The sequence below is a fragment of the Bison bison genome, unplaced genomic scaffold, assembly GCF_000754665.1.
Source record: "Bison bison bison isolate TAMUID 2011002044 unplaced genomic scaffold, Bison_UMD1.0 scf7180017864100, whole genome shotgun sequence".
NCBI classification, from domain to species: Eukaryota; Metazoa; Chordata; class Mammalia; order Artiodactyla; family Bovidae; genus Bison; species Bison bison.
In genome coordinates, this window is record NW_011494672.1 from 857,353 (window position 1) to 874,993 (window position 17,641).

Below are 17,641 nucleotides of genomic sequence, written 5' to 3' on the forward strand. Positions count from 1 at the left end.
GAGAAGATATGTAGCAGTAAGCTGGATGGATGCCTTGATACATTTTTGGCTTCCACTTACAAGCTACAAAGCCAGCTTTGTAGGTATTACAGCAGATCTAGCATCCCTGTCACTAAGAGGTGGGGCAACCATAGGTCCCCACTGGCTTGGGACACTCCTGGTCTAGAGCCATGGTCCCATCAAAATTATGAACAGTCCCCACTTCACTCACAAAAGCACAGTTTAAAGAATAAACTGGATAGACAGTCACCCTATGAAAAGAAGAGAATCCATTTTCACACATTCCCTAACCATGACATGGATAAAATCAAGCTCTGTAAAATTCCTGAGACCAGAAATTATGTTTTGAAATCTTTCCATCTCTCGTATACTAATGTGCAGAATAAGTGTTCAGAGGGCGTGACCCCACAGAGTGGCCGGAGGAGCTATCCTGAAAAGCTTGAGTGGTGGCCGATGGGCACCTGAGCACCGTTCACTGACTCATCTACACGGGCTGCTACAAAGTCCTGTGGCCAGAGGATTTCCCCTCCTCCTCACGCATTTACCCCAAATATATGCACTGACTTGCATCTAGAAAGCATGCAAATACCTTCAACAATAAACGCGTGATGCCTACCATTAATACAGCTTGCCTAATTTTTCACCTGCTAACTCTGACTATAGGTTCACAACTGGACTGAGATACGTCATTGTCTTTCACTTGACTTTATGAGTTTTACTTGAGACAGAAGCAATCAGAGAGAGTGAGAGCCTTGGGAGTAGGGACTGTGCTGTATTAGAGCTGCCAGCTGTCTGAGCCTCACCTTCGGGACTCCAGAACAGCATCTGGCTTGTGTGCATAGGACCAGTTTTGGTATAGATGTCTGGGGCTAATATACGTATGTCCTCTGATCGTAAGACGCATCCCCGTGGGTCACATGAAGGAGAGGGCTCTGACGTGACACAGGTCTCATTCTGTGTCCCTAGGTCCTCAACATGGATGACCCCATGGTCTAAATAGGATCAATTAAGTGTCAGCAGACAGAGGAAGAACTGGGAGTTTAAATCAGTATCTGGTATTTGGCTGATCTTAAGGTAGTGGCAAGCTTCAGGCACAAAGTGTACTCTGATATGGGACATGGTGGGTCTGTGGACAAAAAGACCACAGACAATAATAAGGTGAAGGAGGAGAGTTCTAACTCTAATAGTGAAAATCCCCAAATGCCAAAGGAGCCCAGTAGAACTTGATGGCACTGTAACATTATGATATCCTCAGAAAGCATTTCTGTACTCTCAACATGTTTTACCTCGGGAATACACCTTTCACATCTTTGATCCTCCTGTTGTGACCTACACTGGGCCTGTGTGGTATGTCAACCAGAAAAACGGATTTCAAAATTACTAACTGATCTACACATATAGCTGTCAATAGAGAATTAGTGGTCGCTGGGCAGGAGAAACGATTTTTTTCTTGGTCTTACCTATGCAGTAGGGACAACACTGGCCTTTTCTCAACACAGGTCTTTCACAGGATACAGAAGGGCAAGACTCAGAGTAACAGCTAATGACGCTATCCATGCACACGCAGCTGGTACACACGTCGGGTTTCCAGGACTCAGCTGCCAGGAATATATCCCCTTCATCGTTTTTGCAGTAACTAGGCACACTGTCATTGTGGGATGAGGAAGGCTGGAGAGGTTCATCTGCAAAAGTGAACAGAAGGTCAGCAGTGGAAAGAAGATGCTGCAAGGCACCCACTGTGCAACACAGCGAGCCTCACTCTGCCCCACACGAAGCGCGCTCGCCCACCAGGCATTTGTGTGTCTCCTTAAAACAGACTCAGGAACAAAAGAGCATGTCTGACTCGGACCAGGTCTGGGTTTTTTAAGCAAACAACAGACACAAAAGGTCTGTTGCAGAGATTCTGTTAGTTGTTTGCACAACATCCATGCTACCTTTTCTCCTTAGCATAACAAAATCCTGATTTGGGGGACGGGAGGTGGGTGGCTGAGGACTTGGACCACAAGGTTGATACGTCAGGTGGAACAATCTGCTCCTTCCTTTTCTCCTGCACAACTAGAGGCAGCTGTGTCACTAAGCTGTGGCTAATGGATTTACTGGTAATCAGGGGACCTCTGCGAAAGCTTTTGCTTCCCCCTTTTTCTTAAATATTTTTATTTTTGTTTTTGTGGCCACACCATGTGGTATGTGAGATCTTAGTTCCTCGACCAAGGACTGAACCTGACCCCCCTGCAGTGGGAGTGGAGTCTTAACCAATGGACCACGAGGGAAGTCCCAACTTTCCCTTCCTTAAAAGAAGGGCAGATGTAAAGCGACCCTTAACCTTCCAGCCTTGACTATGAGCCTGTGGCCTGTAGCTGTAATATCCTTCTCATACCTGTAAAGAGAGGCCTTGCTATCACTAAGATACTAAATCAATGTGGTCAACATCTGGCTCCAAGCTTCCCATAATGCATGGAAAAGAAACCTCTACTTGTTTAAAAACTGAGCTGGGGTTTTTCCTATTTGCAGCCCCATGCAGTCCTAGCCAACCAACACCCAAACAGACTTCTAAACCTCATGTGACACTTCAATGTTCAGGCATTCACATTAATGGCTAAAAGGTGATGCAGAATGTAGTAACTCCTGAGGATGTACCCACAGAGAAACTAGCTGCAAGTCTTGTATGTTTTCCCAATGTACAGACAGACCAGAGGGTCTCGAAATCTTGCAACAACTTAACAGAAAAGAATGTCACCAGAAAACCCTGGATATCTCTTTGGGTATTAGCATTCACTGAAATGACTTGAGAACTGTTAACTCAAGCAGAAAGCTGATGGGCTATAACAAAGGAAAGTACAAGCTGGTGAGGTTCCTGGTTGAGTAACGTCACTGACAAGAGAGCACTTCTAACAACCTCTGCACTTGAGAGTCTAGAAGAGGCAGGATGGTCCCACCCAGCAATTCTTGAAGAGAATCCCATTTTCTCAGTGGACACAGGGACAGAAGTATCATCTGTTCTTCTCAGAATCAACTTCATGAAGTCTGCTCTTTAATAAACATGTAGTGATCACAGTCCTGCAGACGCTCTCAGCGTTCCACTTTCTGTCCCCCTCATGAAGACACCCTCTGGCAACAAGTATGGCTGGACAAGGAGAGTCTCTATGAGAAGTGGGGTAGCTGCTTTGTTTTGGGCTTTGAGACCAAATTGTGTAACTGTATCTCCTACTGCCAGTCCTGAAGGCAGCAACAGAGAAAGAACAGCCACTGGTTTCCACTGCTCCAAAAGTGCTCCAGGTTCAGTTAGGAAAACTGGATCACATGCATGTGAGTTAAAGATGGGAAGATGGGACTGCTTTCTCAGGGATCTTTTCTAGTCATCCATGTTGAGGGCTAAGTTCTTTTTAAGAGACTGACTGACGTTAACTTTTGATTTGGCTGGCAATCAGGGCAACTCACACTAGTCTACATGAGGTTCTGCAAGCTGGCATGAGGTTTCTGTGGGTTATGACAGCTTAGCTCTTGCAAGCAACATCCAACCTGGTATCTGAAAACTCAGAAGAGGAAGCAGTGATGAAATCATGAACTAGCAGCTGAAACGAATATCCTACAGTCTGGAGGGGACCTCAGGGGACACAGGGGTGTGCCAGCAGAGCTGGAGTGAGACCTGCAGCTGAGATGCAGTGTCTGCCCCACGGGCAGGAGACTAACTGAAGCCTGATGAAGGTGTCATCTGGTATCTTGCCCACGGTATCTTCCTTTGTTGGGCATCTTTCCATTTTTAGGCAGAAAGGAGAACCCCTTTTTATACCTCTGATTCCAAATATTAACAAGTTACTGACTACAGACATATAAGTATGTTTTCTGTGACCCAAATATTATTGACTAGAGATGTTTCAATATTCACTTACATAACAAATTGCCGGTCATAGGCATTAGTTTCTACAAAAATCCCCCAGTCAATAGTGTGTTAACTAACTTATTCTGTTTTTCACCAGTTCTTTCGCTGGTGTTCATTCATTCTTTTTATTTCTATTCCAGCTCCCTCTCTCTTCTGTGCTATGCTTCTCTCCAACTTTAAAATATCAAAAATGAAAAGAGAATTTTTAAAAAGTGTGAAAAAGAAAGAAGTGCTCTTCTATTTTCTCCCTTTATCGTCACCTACAGGGATGGTCAATCTTTCTTCATGAGTCTACTTCTAGACCTCGTTCTAACCCAGGCCAGATGAGAATGTAAGTTAAGGACAGAGGGACCAACAGAGCACCAGAGGACTCCCAATCACTACAGGGATGCAATTCTTCTAGTTTTATTACCTATATATCATTTTGGGACAATATTACAATACAAGTATCCTAAGACTGGGCTTCCCAGGTGGCACCAGTGGTAAAGAATCCACTTGCCAATGCAGGAGGTGTTAGGGATGAGGTTTGATCTCATGAGTCAGGAAGATTCCCTGGAGGAGGGTATAGCAACCCCACTCCAGTATTCTTGCCTGGAGAATCCATCTCGAGAGAAGCCTGGTGGGCTACAGTCCACATGGTTGAAAACAGTTGGACAAAACTGAAGTGACTCAGCATGACATGATCCTAAGATTAGAGATGGTATTCTTCTAGCTGTGAAGTACTCCATTTATCAGTGCTGCTGTCGATCTTCACTTGAATTTTAAGACTTTTTATCACTACAACACAACTATGAATGGCAAGTTCTGAAAGATCAATGATGGGGTAGGTGACTGATTTTAAAATCTAAGATCACTCCAGGGACATGCTTATTCACAGATGTAAGTGTAGCCTTTGGAATACTGATCTAGGAAACAAAGTCCTAACATTTACGATAAAGGCTATCATTGAAGTATCCCTCAAGTTATATGCAAAGAAAGGAAGAGTCACCTAGGCATACGTTAATAAAGGAGAGGTCAAAGCCAGGTATACAGGGGGTGCTTCTTCCCATTTGCTGGTAGAATCGAAGGGCCTCTGTTCACGTGCACTGACCTTGAGGCCTGGCTCTAAGAAATCAGTCCCTAGCACACAAAGGAGTCCCATTTCTAGGGACCTCTTGTTCTTTGCCTGGGCTGAACCTCTGAATCCAGTCAGAGGTTAAATCTGGGCCAGTGGTCGTGGAGATGTCCCGTCCCCTAGACCAACCTCTGTATTTCTTCTCAGATCCTAAGACAAGCAGCAACTGAGGTACTTCTCACTTTAGCTAAAGCTTCCTAGGTTACATGTGCTTTTTAATTTTTTTTAAATATTTATTTATTTGGCTACACTTGAACTTAGCTGTGGCATGTGGGAGCTAGTTCCCTGACCAGGGATGGAATCTGGGCTCCCTGCACTGGGAGCATGGAGTCTTGGCCACTGGATCACCAGGGAAGCTCCTACATGTGCTTTTTAAAAAGTGCTTTCCTTTCCAGGCACTCCTCTCACTCTGTCGTGATTTACTTAAAAAAACCGTTCAGCTCTTCTTCTGGATTACTGCTTCGTAAGACAGGAGTTGTGTCTGTTCTCATCAACCCCAGGATCCCCATGGCTCAATTCAGGCAGTCCCTAAGCACTTGTAAAATGAAGCTATAAATGGATTTAAATTCATGATTACCAGTGAAAAGACCACTCAAAGTAGTTTCCATCAGGAGGATGGGAATAGTCATGGTCATACATTAACAGAGAAACATTAGTAGGGTTTGTATCTAAGTAAAAGAGTTATGTTATATAATATAGCAGGGACTAGCGTATATTGCGTAAACAATCCACGTGCAATGCAGAAGACCCGAGTTCGATCCCTAGGTCAGGAAGATCCCCTGGAGAAGGGAATGGCTACCTACTCCAGTATTCTTGCCTGGAGAATTCCACGGACAGAAGAACCTGGTGGGCTAAGTCCATGGGGTTGCAAAGAGTTGGACACGACTAAGCGACTAACACTGTCATTTCCAGGGTATATCATAACAACATAACACATCTGAACTATTATACTAGAAAAGATGTCATACTAATTAAGCTTTTCAGATTAACATGGTTGAAAATTACACCAAAGACTCTGTACTAAGATAATACCTAAGCAGCAGGGCATGATGACAACAGCAAAAATGTGGCTATCCCTACAATTTCATCTGATGCAATTAAAAATATCAATGTGAACCCAGGAAGATTTTGGACATCAATTACGCTGGTTACATAATGACAGAATAATAGATTCCAGTTGGTTGACTAGACAATCCAATGTAAAGAAACTAATCAAATGCAAGGGTTTATGTTTTACTGAGCAAAAATGCTCTAAGAATATACATTTAGAAAATAAATGATTATTGATTTAAGTGGAAAAGATAACAGACTGAGCAATAGCAAAACTACACTAGTGTGCTATCTACTTGGTAATTATACAAATTAAGTGTCTTCTGGAAAAAAGTTATATATTCTGGTATTAATTAGAATTGCTACTTTAGTTGCAAGATCAGCAATTTATGCTTAAAAAGTCTGACAAAATTTCATTGTATTTGTTACATGACTATAAATTCATCTGCTAAGGCCAGATTATCTGAAGACTGAAAAAAAAAAAAAACAATAGTGCTCTTTGGACATATGCAGTGCTGGTCGTTTAATACTTTCGGATCTTAATCACTGCAGATTTGAAAATGTGGGTGTTATGCATATTTTAGCAATTCTTCTGTTTAACAAAGTATCTTCATCAAACATATATATCTTACGTTTCTCAAATAATTTTACATTCTTTATCAATAACTGCTCTTCACATGTTGTAATGACAAAGATGACTTCACAATAGCAAAATCATTTGGAATAATTTGGTGCAGCAGGACTCTCTCTTGAGTCTGAGATTTAGGGTTAAGGGAAAAAAAGGTAGAAACAATTTTCTGTTATTGTTTACAGTCACCTCTGGTGCAAAGCATACTTGGCATATGGCACAAACATGTGCTCGACAGAAGGGAGTGCATTCAGGAAGCCAGTTGCCCGGGTCACTTCTGTCTGGGATACTGGTGACTGGGCCTGGCCTGTTACCCCATGGGCTCCACCCAGCCCACTGGTCTTGCAGGATGACGAGGCTTGGGCTGTGGCCCTGGCCCTCCCCATGACGCAGCGCCGGTTACCTGGGCACTGTGGGCAGCAGGAGTCCTGGGTGCGTGTGGGGTTCTGGCAGAGCAGCGGCGGGCACACCTCCGTCTCACACAGCACCCGCCCGCTGTGGCACGTGCACTGCGTGCAGGTGTCAATGTGCCACGTTTCTCCCTCCACAAAGTACTCTCCCCCGGGCGCGTGGCAGATGGACGGCGTGCTGAGCTCTGGCTTCTGCACCACGAAGTCATCTGCGGAACGAGAGAAGAGCCAAACACAGGAAATGATCGGGCTGCAGTCTCACCAGCTTGTGAAGAACCCGGTGCTGTGGGCTTTGAGGGACACAGGAGACGAACTGGTGGCTCCTACCCGGAGGACAGGGGAGAAAACATTCCATGCACAGAAATATAAGGCAGAAGGGCTATTTTTCAGGAAGTGGTTCAAGCCTGTCAACATGGAATGACAGAATCTGTCGAGACAATTAAATTACAGGGACCCTCACTGCTGAAGGAAACAGGAGCCTCTTAGGGGATGTCTGTGAATGAGTAGGATTGTCTAGAATAAAGATCTCTCACCAATTGAATGCTCACTATGGTCCAGTTTCCATGTTTAGCACTTTACATGTGTTACTTCATTTATTCCTTACACCAGCTGTGTGAACAGGTACTGTTATCCTATTTTACTTACGATGAAACTGAGAACTCAGAATATTAAGGGGAGACAAGGCTTTTGAACCTAAGTCTATGCTTCTTTGCATCACGAATATGCCTACAGATTAAACAGAATTGCCAACTGATTTGTGCCTCATCCTCCTCATTATCTCTGGGGCCCTGGGTCCTTTTAGGCTCAGAAATAAGTCCTGCTCTTAAGCAGGACACACCCCACTATAGACCAGCTGTCAGCCCAGTGAGCAGGACTGCTTTTTCAGAATTTACAGTGTGAAACCTCACGAGACTAAACATTTGGTGATATGATCAAGAGAGGTAAACGCTCAGAGGTTGACGGTAAGTATGAGCTCTTTCTCCCCAGTGGAGGGGGAATTTGGAGCTCCTGGTGAGATGATAAAGATAGAGAGGGAATTTAATGCTGAAAACGTCTGAAGAGGCACTGGGAATTGCCCTGAAGTTGTGCTGGGGAAACGAGAAGTATGAAGATATTAACCGTGTTCATATCATCCAAACACAACAGGCGTTTCAAGAAGGTGCTGACAGTGGGGCACCCCGCGGAGCAGCCGTCTGCAGACACTGCGGCGGGCTCACGCCTGGAGCTCAGCGGAAATCGGGCCCCAGAAGATCTACTCTGTTTGTGCAGAGACGCTCAGAGCTGACATCTCCTCAGCACTCATGGGCTGTGTCTTTCCAAGCAGTGTTCAGCCTGAGAGTTAGCAATACTGTGGAGATACAGTGGTGTGGGCCCGGGTCCAGCTAAGAAGGTAACTTTTAAGACAGCTTCATCTCCAGGGAGCTAGTAAAGACTAAAACTTTGACCAAGTGTACATACCACAGAAAACTGACATCAGCCAGCACTTATGTGCATAAGCAACTGGGCCAGACATTCTAGTATATGAGGGAAGTAGAGAGGAAGATAATTAGGATAAAAATTGGGCTGGTATGAGATAAAAGTACATTTCTCATGGCTTACAGGAAAAGATAAAATTGTTCCAAAGAGCATCAGCACACTAATGTTGGAGAGAGGCTCCCGTTGGAAAGGTCTTGCAGAGGGTTGAGAATTGCTGCTCTTCTAAACGTGGATGACTAGGGAAAATGGTCAGATGAAAAATGACATGTGTGTGCAGGTGCCTTACTGTGATTTCCTTTGCTATATACATCCATGTGCCTCAAGGCAAAACATGAGTGATCAGATGTGACAGAAAAACTGAAAGGTAGAAAAAGTAAAAGGTAGAAGGTAAGAGAGATAGGGGAAAGAAATCTGAGAAACTGTATCATCTAGCGAATCTTCTATCAGAAGATTCAGAGGTTGCTCATTTATCTCAGAAGGAAAAATAGCTGATCTCTGAATAGAAGATAGGAGAAAATACTCTTTAAAGTAGGAGTAGGAGTCTGTGAATGTATCAGTGCTGGGGTATCTATTCAGAAAGATCCATACATGGCAACTCACTGAAGATTTTTGGAAGAAAACATACCTACATATTTATGTATGCCAATACCTATATGTTTTTGTATGTGTATGTCTAGATAGTCACTCATCCACAATTACACACGAATAATTCTGTGTGTGTTTGCATAGGAACTTTCCATATCTCTGTAATAGACAAAACTACATTTGTTTCTCTGACTTTCCATACTCAAGTCAGTCATCTATTCTCAGTAGTATCTTTGCATTTCCACCAGTTAGAGTTCTTCATTGAGTACCAAGTTTAGCAAAGACCCAGATGCAGGCCACACTCTACACTCTCATGCTCATAATTAAAGCATGGGGGTCTTCATGGGAATAAATGATTCTTCTTTCCCCTAAGAGTCAAATCAGTTCTGTCTCATTAGATTTGTTCACTTATCTTCTGTTTCAGTAGACACTGGTGGTTTTTCATATTTAACTAGCAAAACATGAACCAGGAAACAGTTTAGATACAGAGCACATCTGGCTTAACCAGGGGAAACAAAACAAACTTTGTCACCGGGCCCACTATTAAAGGGGCATGGAGGCTGCCTAGAACTTTCCTTAGTTATCAGGTATATATAATCTCAGGGCTGAAAGGGACTTCCAGTGCCCCTCTGCCCACTCCCACCCTGGCAGGCAAAGCAGGTGCAGATCAAGGTGCTAGTGTGTGGTACCTTCCCTCCCAGGCTGAGCCTGCCTTGCTGCCAAAGGCCCAGATCTCAGGTTCTTGAGTGTACCTGCTGCACAGGCAGAGGGAGATACAGAACCAGGACTGACCAGGGGAAATACCATCACTACTCTAAACGCAAACAGTACATTTCAACTTTAAAAGAAATCTGATGCAAGACTCAGGAGACTTTCACGTCTCTCTGGCCAGCCAGCGGACACACTATTTTACTTTGGTTAAGAGAGTTAATCTCTGTGTCTGTTTTCCAAATGAAAATATGCCTGAGTTTATTTTTCCCTAACTCAATGACCTCCACTTAGTGGAAGAAATAATAAATATAAAACTGTGCTGAGCTCTTTGCTTGTTAAGGCACTAGATGAGGTATTATCGTAATAATTACTGTTATGGACAACCATAATTTGGAGCACTGTGAATTATAAATCTGTTCTTCTACTAACTTATTTTGATGAGCATTATTATGATTTTAAATGTTTTGGATATGTGGTCACTCTAAACATCTCCATTTGACAAGACTGCCATATATCTATTAATTAGGAATAAAAAAAAGCAATAGCCACAGACTTCAGTAATTCTCTCCCTCTCGATTATTACTTTATAAATAAGAAGCTTTCATGAGATAAAATCAACACCAAGCCCCTCCAATAAACTAACACATTCAGCCTCAATACACTATCCATAAAGTGGAGGGCTGAAGTTTTAATTTTAAGTACGTAAGCCCACAAACCTTTATACAAATGGAGTTCAAAGACCAATCAGTAAAATGGAGTTCAAACCTTCAAAATTTAGGAGAGTGCTTTTAGAGCTCTAGAATAGTCTAGTGGTTTCTGGCTAATCATTTATCATGCCCTGTTGATGCTTGTGGCTACTGCTGATGAAAACCAGAGAGTTGGAAGTGTGTTCCAGGGGTCGTCCCCTGCGCTCCCCCCAGAGTTAGAGATGTGATGAAGCCCTAGGAGGCAGAAGTCGCTTGCTTAGGGAGAGAACGAGATGTCAGCCAGCCTTTACCTGAACATGATGGGCAGCACCGTCCCGGGTGAATGGTGGGGTTGCCACAGGCAGGCACGGGGCAGGTGATCAGAGCGCACATCTCCCGTCCACTGTGACAGTAGCATTCCCGACACCCATCATGCCAGCTCTCCCCATTTTTATGATGATGGCCATCCATGGATAGACACGTGCCTGACAGGACGGGTGGCCCGGCGGAGGCAGAGACCTCTGGACAGACAGAAGGCAGCCTGGTAAAGCAGCAGCTACTGCACAGGAGAAACAGCCTGCAGTGTCTTCACAGGCAGCGCTACCCAGTCACCAAAAAATCCCGTTTACAGAGCACAGTTCGTGATACGGGAAAGGATCATGAAAAGAATTCATGTAAATATGCCCTCAATTTTGAAAAATGGGAGAAAAAAACCCTTACAAATCCGTGTCTCTCCTTCTGGAAGGCTTATAACTGAATTTTCCTCCTTTCACTCTACATTCTCTTATGTGCTCAGTCTGTCCAACTCTTTGAGACCCCATGGACTGTAGCCCGCCAGGCTCCTCCATTCACGGGATTTTCTAAAACCAAGTAGGGTGGGCAGTGGGGGCTACAGTCCACGGAGTTGCAAGAGATGGTCCCCTAGAGAGTGATGGTGCTGTCAGAGCGGACAATGACCAGCAAAACTGTTTCACTGACAGGCTGTCTTTTTCTTGGTTTCTGGGGCAAGGGCATGCACTGGCACTTACCTCTGCACTTGCAGATGAGACAGCCATGACTGTCCTTCTGGAAACCCAGGGAGCAGATCTTACTGCACCGGAGCTCTGGGCATTTCTTACAGCGACAGATGTCACAGCCGTGCTTATTCTTCCTGGGTAATTAAAATTTTGTCAGAGGTCAGAAAATCTGAAAGTCTCAAATGACGCCCGAGTGCTCACCCCAGGGTCATGGAAGTGGTATTGTCATTAAGCAGAATGATTTGACCTTCTTCTCTCATGACCCCCTGGAGTGATGAGTAATTAGCTCCCTGGGGCAATGACCACCATCCACCCATGGCCAAGGGTTAGAACTGCCCAAGCACTGAGGTGTCTCTAGGATATGACTATCAGAATCTCAATGACATGACTGTTGATTTGATTAGGAAAAGTGGTACCAAGTACAAAAAAGGATGAATGTGGAACTCCATGAATAAGAAGGTGAAGGACATATGGCTGGTCAATATTGGAGGCCAGCATTAAAGGCAGAAGTCCTCCTTTTGTTAGGGTCACTGCCTTCCTCACATGACCACATTCTCTTAAGAAATTTCAGATACCAGTAAACATTTTATTGAGATATCTATAGAATCTTGTAGTACACAGACAGAGAGCTAAAGGACACACAGACATGATGAAGAATAAAACATCTGAGAAGTTCTACAGTCAATGTCCGATAATTATTTCATTCATCAATAAAGAATACCAATTGAAAAATGCTCCACCTATGGGGCATGACTGAAGCACAGAGAATAAAGGAAAATGGCTGGATGAATATAAACTAGAATATAAACTAGAGTGCCTAAATTTTGTGCCTAAATTATCATCAGGAAGATGATAATAAATATGTGCTTATTAAAATATCACCATAGTTCAAGGACCAAAAAATTCTTAGCAACAATTCCTTGTTTTCTCTAAAAGGAGAATGGTTTTCTCTAAAAGGAGAATGATCTTCTCTGTTACAAAAGGCATTCATCTGCTCTCCTCTTCGTTCTGTTCACTATCTGCAGCTCCAGGTCCTCTCTTAGACTTAACATCTCCTCCACACGCTTTCCCCTAGCTGGGCTTCCTGGGCAGCAGAGAAGGAGTTAAGTCTAGCTACGTTTAAGTTCCATCCCAGGGAGCCCTAAGTGGCAACAGTGGTGCTCAACTAAAAACAAACAAATAAATAAACCCTGTTTTTTCTTATGTTGGACAAATTAAGAGATTCTAAAAGACGACAGCCCTGTGGGAAACGTTGGTATAGAACTGCCCAAGTGACAAACTACAATCTGCTAAGTGGAATGAGAACTAACACCAGGGTTTACATATTTACGTCAATGTAATGAAAACAATGAATTAAATGAATGGTTCATACTCATGTCATGGACTGTGCCATTTCTGAGCCCTAACAAGTCTTTAATGGATTTGTTTGTACATTCATTTATTCACCCGTCCATTCCTTCTCTCCAACCCCCTCCCTTGTGTAAGCATTTGCTGCATAAACACAGTAATGATCCACTCAGCAGGTGTACATGAGCATTAACCTAATACTCCCATGTGGTGTCTGGCCAAGATTTCTCCTTCAGAGGCTGTCCTTGAAACACATGTGCTAGCCATTCATTTGCCTACAGCACTCAACTTGGTCCTCCTTGAATGTGTTTAATGACAGGAATATCAAGTGGAATCCACAATCCTCTAAGAGATTCCTCTCCAAAACGAAGTTTGGACTTGAGTGCAGCCTGCGTTCTGAACTGTTATAATGCTGTAGCAAAAGGTTGTAGGTAGTATTATGATAATAATCCTTTATTCTGCATTAGCAATTAAGCTAAGAAATAACTCTACTTTTATTAGTATTGCATTCACATTTTAGGATTAAGAATAATGATGATTTATTAGTTAACTTGGGGAATTTTAAAAGAATAATGTCTCCAACTTAATTATCCAATTAAAATTAAGGTTCCCCTCTCCCTGTTAAACGTGAATTTCCAGGGAGAATAATAAAAACAATGCCTGTAAGATGCTGGGCAAGAGATGATGGCTCCAAGTCCCTTATACTACCAGCATTATATAAACATATCATATTGGAAAGGGAGACAGACTAAAACGGAAGGAACCAAGGCAGGAATGAGAAAGAAAAATTCTGAAAGGCTATTTTTAAGGAACCAATTTGACACATGCAGAAGGAGATGCTAAGACAGACAGTAAAGTAACAAATGTGAAATATCTATTTTCCCCCGAGAATAATCTGAATGTTCATGGGGTTTGAGTCAATCAAGAATATTTGAAAATTTAAGTCATATAATTCTTATCTCCAAGGAAATTCATAAAATCTACTGCTACTGAAGAAAAAAGCATAGTGTAAACTGTAGACAAGCATCAAGGTAAGATAGGGAGGCAGGTAAGGATGCTCCATATTGCAAATCAGCAGCTTGACAGCTACTGATTCATCCTAAGGTATGGATTGAATAGGTTATCACAAAACAGTTGCTGGGACAGCTGTGCAAAGTCGAAGGGCTTACATCTCTGGGACCTCATGAGAGGTCCACTCCCTCTGGCAGTGTCCAAAGGTCCTGCCTATGAGGAGATTTCACCCAACAGGCCCAAAGGGCAGTGTCATAACAAGGCTCTGGCCCGTCTTCCAAAAGAGTAAAACCTGATTCCTATCCTTGGACATACCTCTTCTCCCCACTTTCCGATTCCTCTAACAAAACAAGCACAGATACTTCGGACTTCAGTACATCACTGATTTGTTCACAAACACACAAAAACAGCCTCCAAAAACAGGTAACACACTTCCTCAAGTTACAGACAACCGAGAAGAGCTCTTCTGATTGAGAAATACGTACAGGTATCCGAATGGACAATGCTTTTCGCAGACTGTAGGTCTGCACTTCCGGGGGCGCGGGCGGCACTGACAGGTCTCACAGCCGTAGGCGTCAGTTAGGAAGCCGAAGGGGCAGTTCAAGGTGCAGCCTCGCCTGAGGCCCGTGCAGAGCTCCTCCCCTGTGAAGACACACGGACAGCACGTTTCTTCCAAAGATGAAGGGACCAGAACACACCCTCGCCTTCCCTGATCTTCCAGTCTTCCACAGATGTGAAGTTCTCAGTTCCACCAGAGCATCAGCAATGGTTAAAAACGTGCCATTTCACATTTATCATGGTTATCGGAATGTAGCTTCACGTTTTGGTACTAATATACAGAATAAAGCTCAACTTTATTGACGATACTCAATAAAGTTTCTTTATTTAATTTGTTCTTATCGGTCACTTCAAACCACTGATTACTATTTATTATTCAAATGTGAGAACTGGAAGCTTACACCTCAAATTTCATTATGCATTTTGTTCCTACTGCATGCCCATGAGAAGCACATTCACATATGTTTACTTTTAAGAGTTTTAGATGTTACTGTATAATACTGTGTACTATATGGGGCATAAAGGACTGCTTACCTTTTCCTTAAGAGGTATATTTCTAATAACTAATACAAAGTGAAATAATCAGTGTTTCAACTAGATACTTTTTCCCCATTGCTGAAAAATATTCGGCTATTTAGATATACTTGGCTAATTGACAAAAAATGTATGTGCCAAAGAAATATCTAGATTAACGTTTATCCACTATTTGAAATGTTCAAACTGTCCCCTGTTGGCAGAACCTGGAGTGATGGCTAACTGTCCTCTGAGTCAGTCATAACTTACTGTAGAAGAGGGGAAAAGAGGGAAGACGAGATGGTGGCTGGCACAAGAAACTTCTATTAGCTTAACGGAAATCTTCTAAAGAAATTTAAAAGGTGTGACACAGGGATTACAAGAGTAACATAAGCAATAAAAATGTTAAGGTAAATAAGAAAAGCATGCTTGGTGATGTAACTAAAGAAAGTTGATGTCTGTCTAAATTAAATGCAGAATTTGAAAGATAATCAAATTTAAAGAAGCAGATATGATGATGGCGAAAGTGCGGCAACGTTTCATCAGTGTTCTGTGTGGACGGTAAAATGGGAAGCAGGGACTACTTTTGTTGGATAAATGCATTTATGTGGATATCCTTTGAGCATAAACATTGTAAATAATGTACACGTCATTGGGAAAAACAGAACACACGTCGCTTCCACACACAAATCCTTTAATCTAAATTTAAACCTTGCTGCTGCTTAGTTGCTTCAATCGTGTCTGACTCGTGTGACCCTATGGACTGCAGTCCGCCAGGCTCCTCTGTCCATGGGATTCTCTAGGCAAGAGAAAGAGAGTGGGTTGCCATGCCCTCCTCCAGGGGATAGTACCGACCCAGGGATCGAATCAGGGTCTCCTGCATTGCAGGCAGATTCTTTACCACTGAGCCACCAGGGAAGGCCCCAAATTTAAACCTTAACTACAATTAAATAGGTGAAATGGGTTCATGTTTTACATAAATATTTTAAGATAGCATCTTTTGTGAATCTTAGCTGGCAACACTTGATATTTAATATGCTATCTTTTAAAAAGGATAATGTGATTTATGGTATAATTTTCTAGTTTGTCATCATCATAAACCTTTCATTACACATATTTAATGTAACCTCATGGGTCTGTATCACACAGTGAAGCAACTGATTACTAATTTGCATCCTTAAAAGCAATATTCTAAATGGCTCATTTAAAATTTTATAATTTTATATGGCTTGAAAGGTCATCATTGCTTCCCCATTATTACAGGGATGATGAAGGAGGGAGAAGACTTTCATAGCCACACTTCTTTCTCTGACACCAAGATCTAAGTTGTGAATCCATTTTTTTTTTTATTTGCAGAAATTTTAAATCTTGACATCAAGTACATTATGTTGGGAATTAAAAACACCCTGAGAACACCCCTGGGGACTGAATTCCTTGAAACCCTAAGTCTGAGCACCTCTGTGCTTTCATTTTTCTGGTGGTCCTGTAAAGACAAGGAGTTTTCCCACAGATCTTAAATTTATTGGGTTGGCCAAAAAATTTGTTCAGGTTTAGCCGGCAAGACCTGAACAAACTTTCTGGCCAACCCGGCAGAATGGGCTTTCATTCTTAATAAAAGCTGTTGCATCAACTAAGCTTAAAAATTTTGAAAGAAACCAAGTTTGTCTTTACCTCTGCTTTGCAGTAGAAGGGAACTTCAAGCAAAGGCTGCTACGTTTAAACAGAAACACAGGACATTCATGGTCTTCAGACTGGCTGTGACTTCTTGAGCAGGTTGCCACTGTGCTGCCCTGACTTGGGATAGCTCATCAGCCTGCTATCTCATTTCCCTCCCCAGAAGAAGGGAGCTCTAGGGCAGGGACCCACTTATAGTCCAGGTGCTAGGGACCCACTTATAGTCCAGGTGCTATCATGGTGTTCACCATGGAGCGAGCACTCAACAAGTACTTGTAAGGGAATGAACCCGTCAAAATTCTTGCTATTTACTCCTCCACTCTCATCAAGACTGACATGCTCATAGAAAATAATGGGATGAAAAAACTTAGTATCAAAAAACTTTAACAATACCGTTAAAGTTTTTTGATACTAAGTTTTTTCTGCTGCTGCTGCTAAGTCGCTTTAGTCACGTCTGACTCTGAACGACCCCATAGACGGCAGCCCACCAGGCTCCCCCGTCCCTGGGATTCTCCAGGCAAGAACACTGGAGTGGGTTGCCATTTCCTTCTCCAATGCATGCAAGTGAAAAGTGAAAGTCAAGTCGCTCAGTTGTGTCTGACTCTTCGTGACCCCATGGACTCCAGCCTACCAGGCTCCTCCGTCCATGGGATTTTCCAGGCAAGAGTCCTGGAGTGGGATGCCATTCTAAATGTCTCCAAATATCTAACTCAGAAATAGGGAACATTAAAGATTTCAAAGTATTCCTAGATCCATGTATCAATTATGAACTTTTCTTCAGAGAAGTATAACTTTAAGGCAAACATTTTACAAGAAGAGTAGAACAGATACACTAGAAACATCTTATTTATAGATGGGTAGGGTTTATAGGTTTGTTTCAAAAGCTTCAGTAGAAAGAATGGTGAAAGTGAAAGTGAAGTTGCTCAGTCGTGTCTGACTCTTTGTGACCCCATGGACTATAGCCCACCAGGCTCCTCCATCC

At 42.8% G+C, this 17,641-nt stretch overlaps 1 protein-coding gene across 4 annotated transcripts in view; it reads right to left on the reverse strand.

The window, feature by feature from the left end:
* CRIM1 (cysteine rich transmembrane BMP regulator 1 (chordin-like)) overlaps positions 1-17,641 on the reverse strand; it is a 190,828-nt gene that overhangs the window by 33,375 nt on the left and 139,812 nt on the right. For all 4 annotated transcript variants that reach the window (XM_010838618.1, XM_010838619.1, XM_010838617.1 and 1 more), the window contains 5 exons: positions 14,400-14,556; positions 11,569-11,690; positions 10,852-11,061; positions 7,076-7,291; positions 1,461-1,682 (listed from right to left, as the gene is read on the reverse strand). In XM_010838618.1, coding sequence (XP_010836920.1) covers positions 1,461-1,682; positions 7,076-7,291; positions 10,852-11,061; positions 11,569-11,690; positions 14,400-14,556 — 927 coding nt within the window. The remainder of the gene's footprint in view (positions 1-1,460; positions 1,683-7,075; positions 7,292-10,851; positions 11,062-11,568; positions 11,691-14,399; positions 14,557-17,641) is intronic.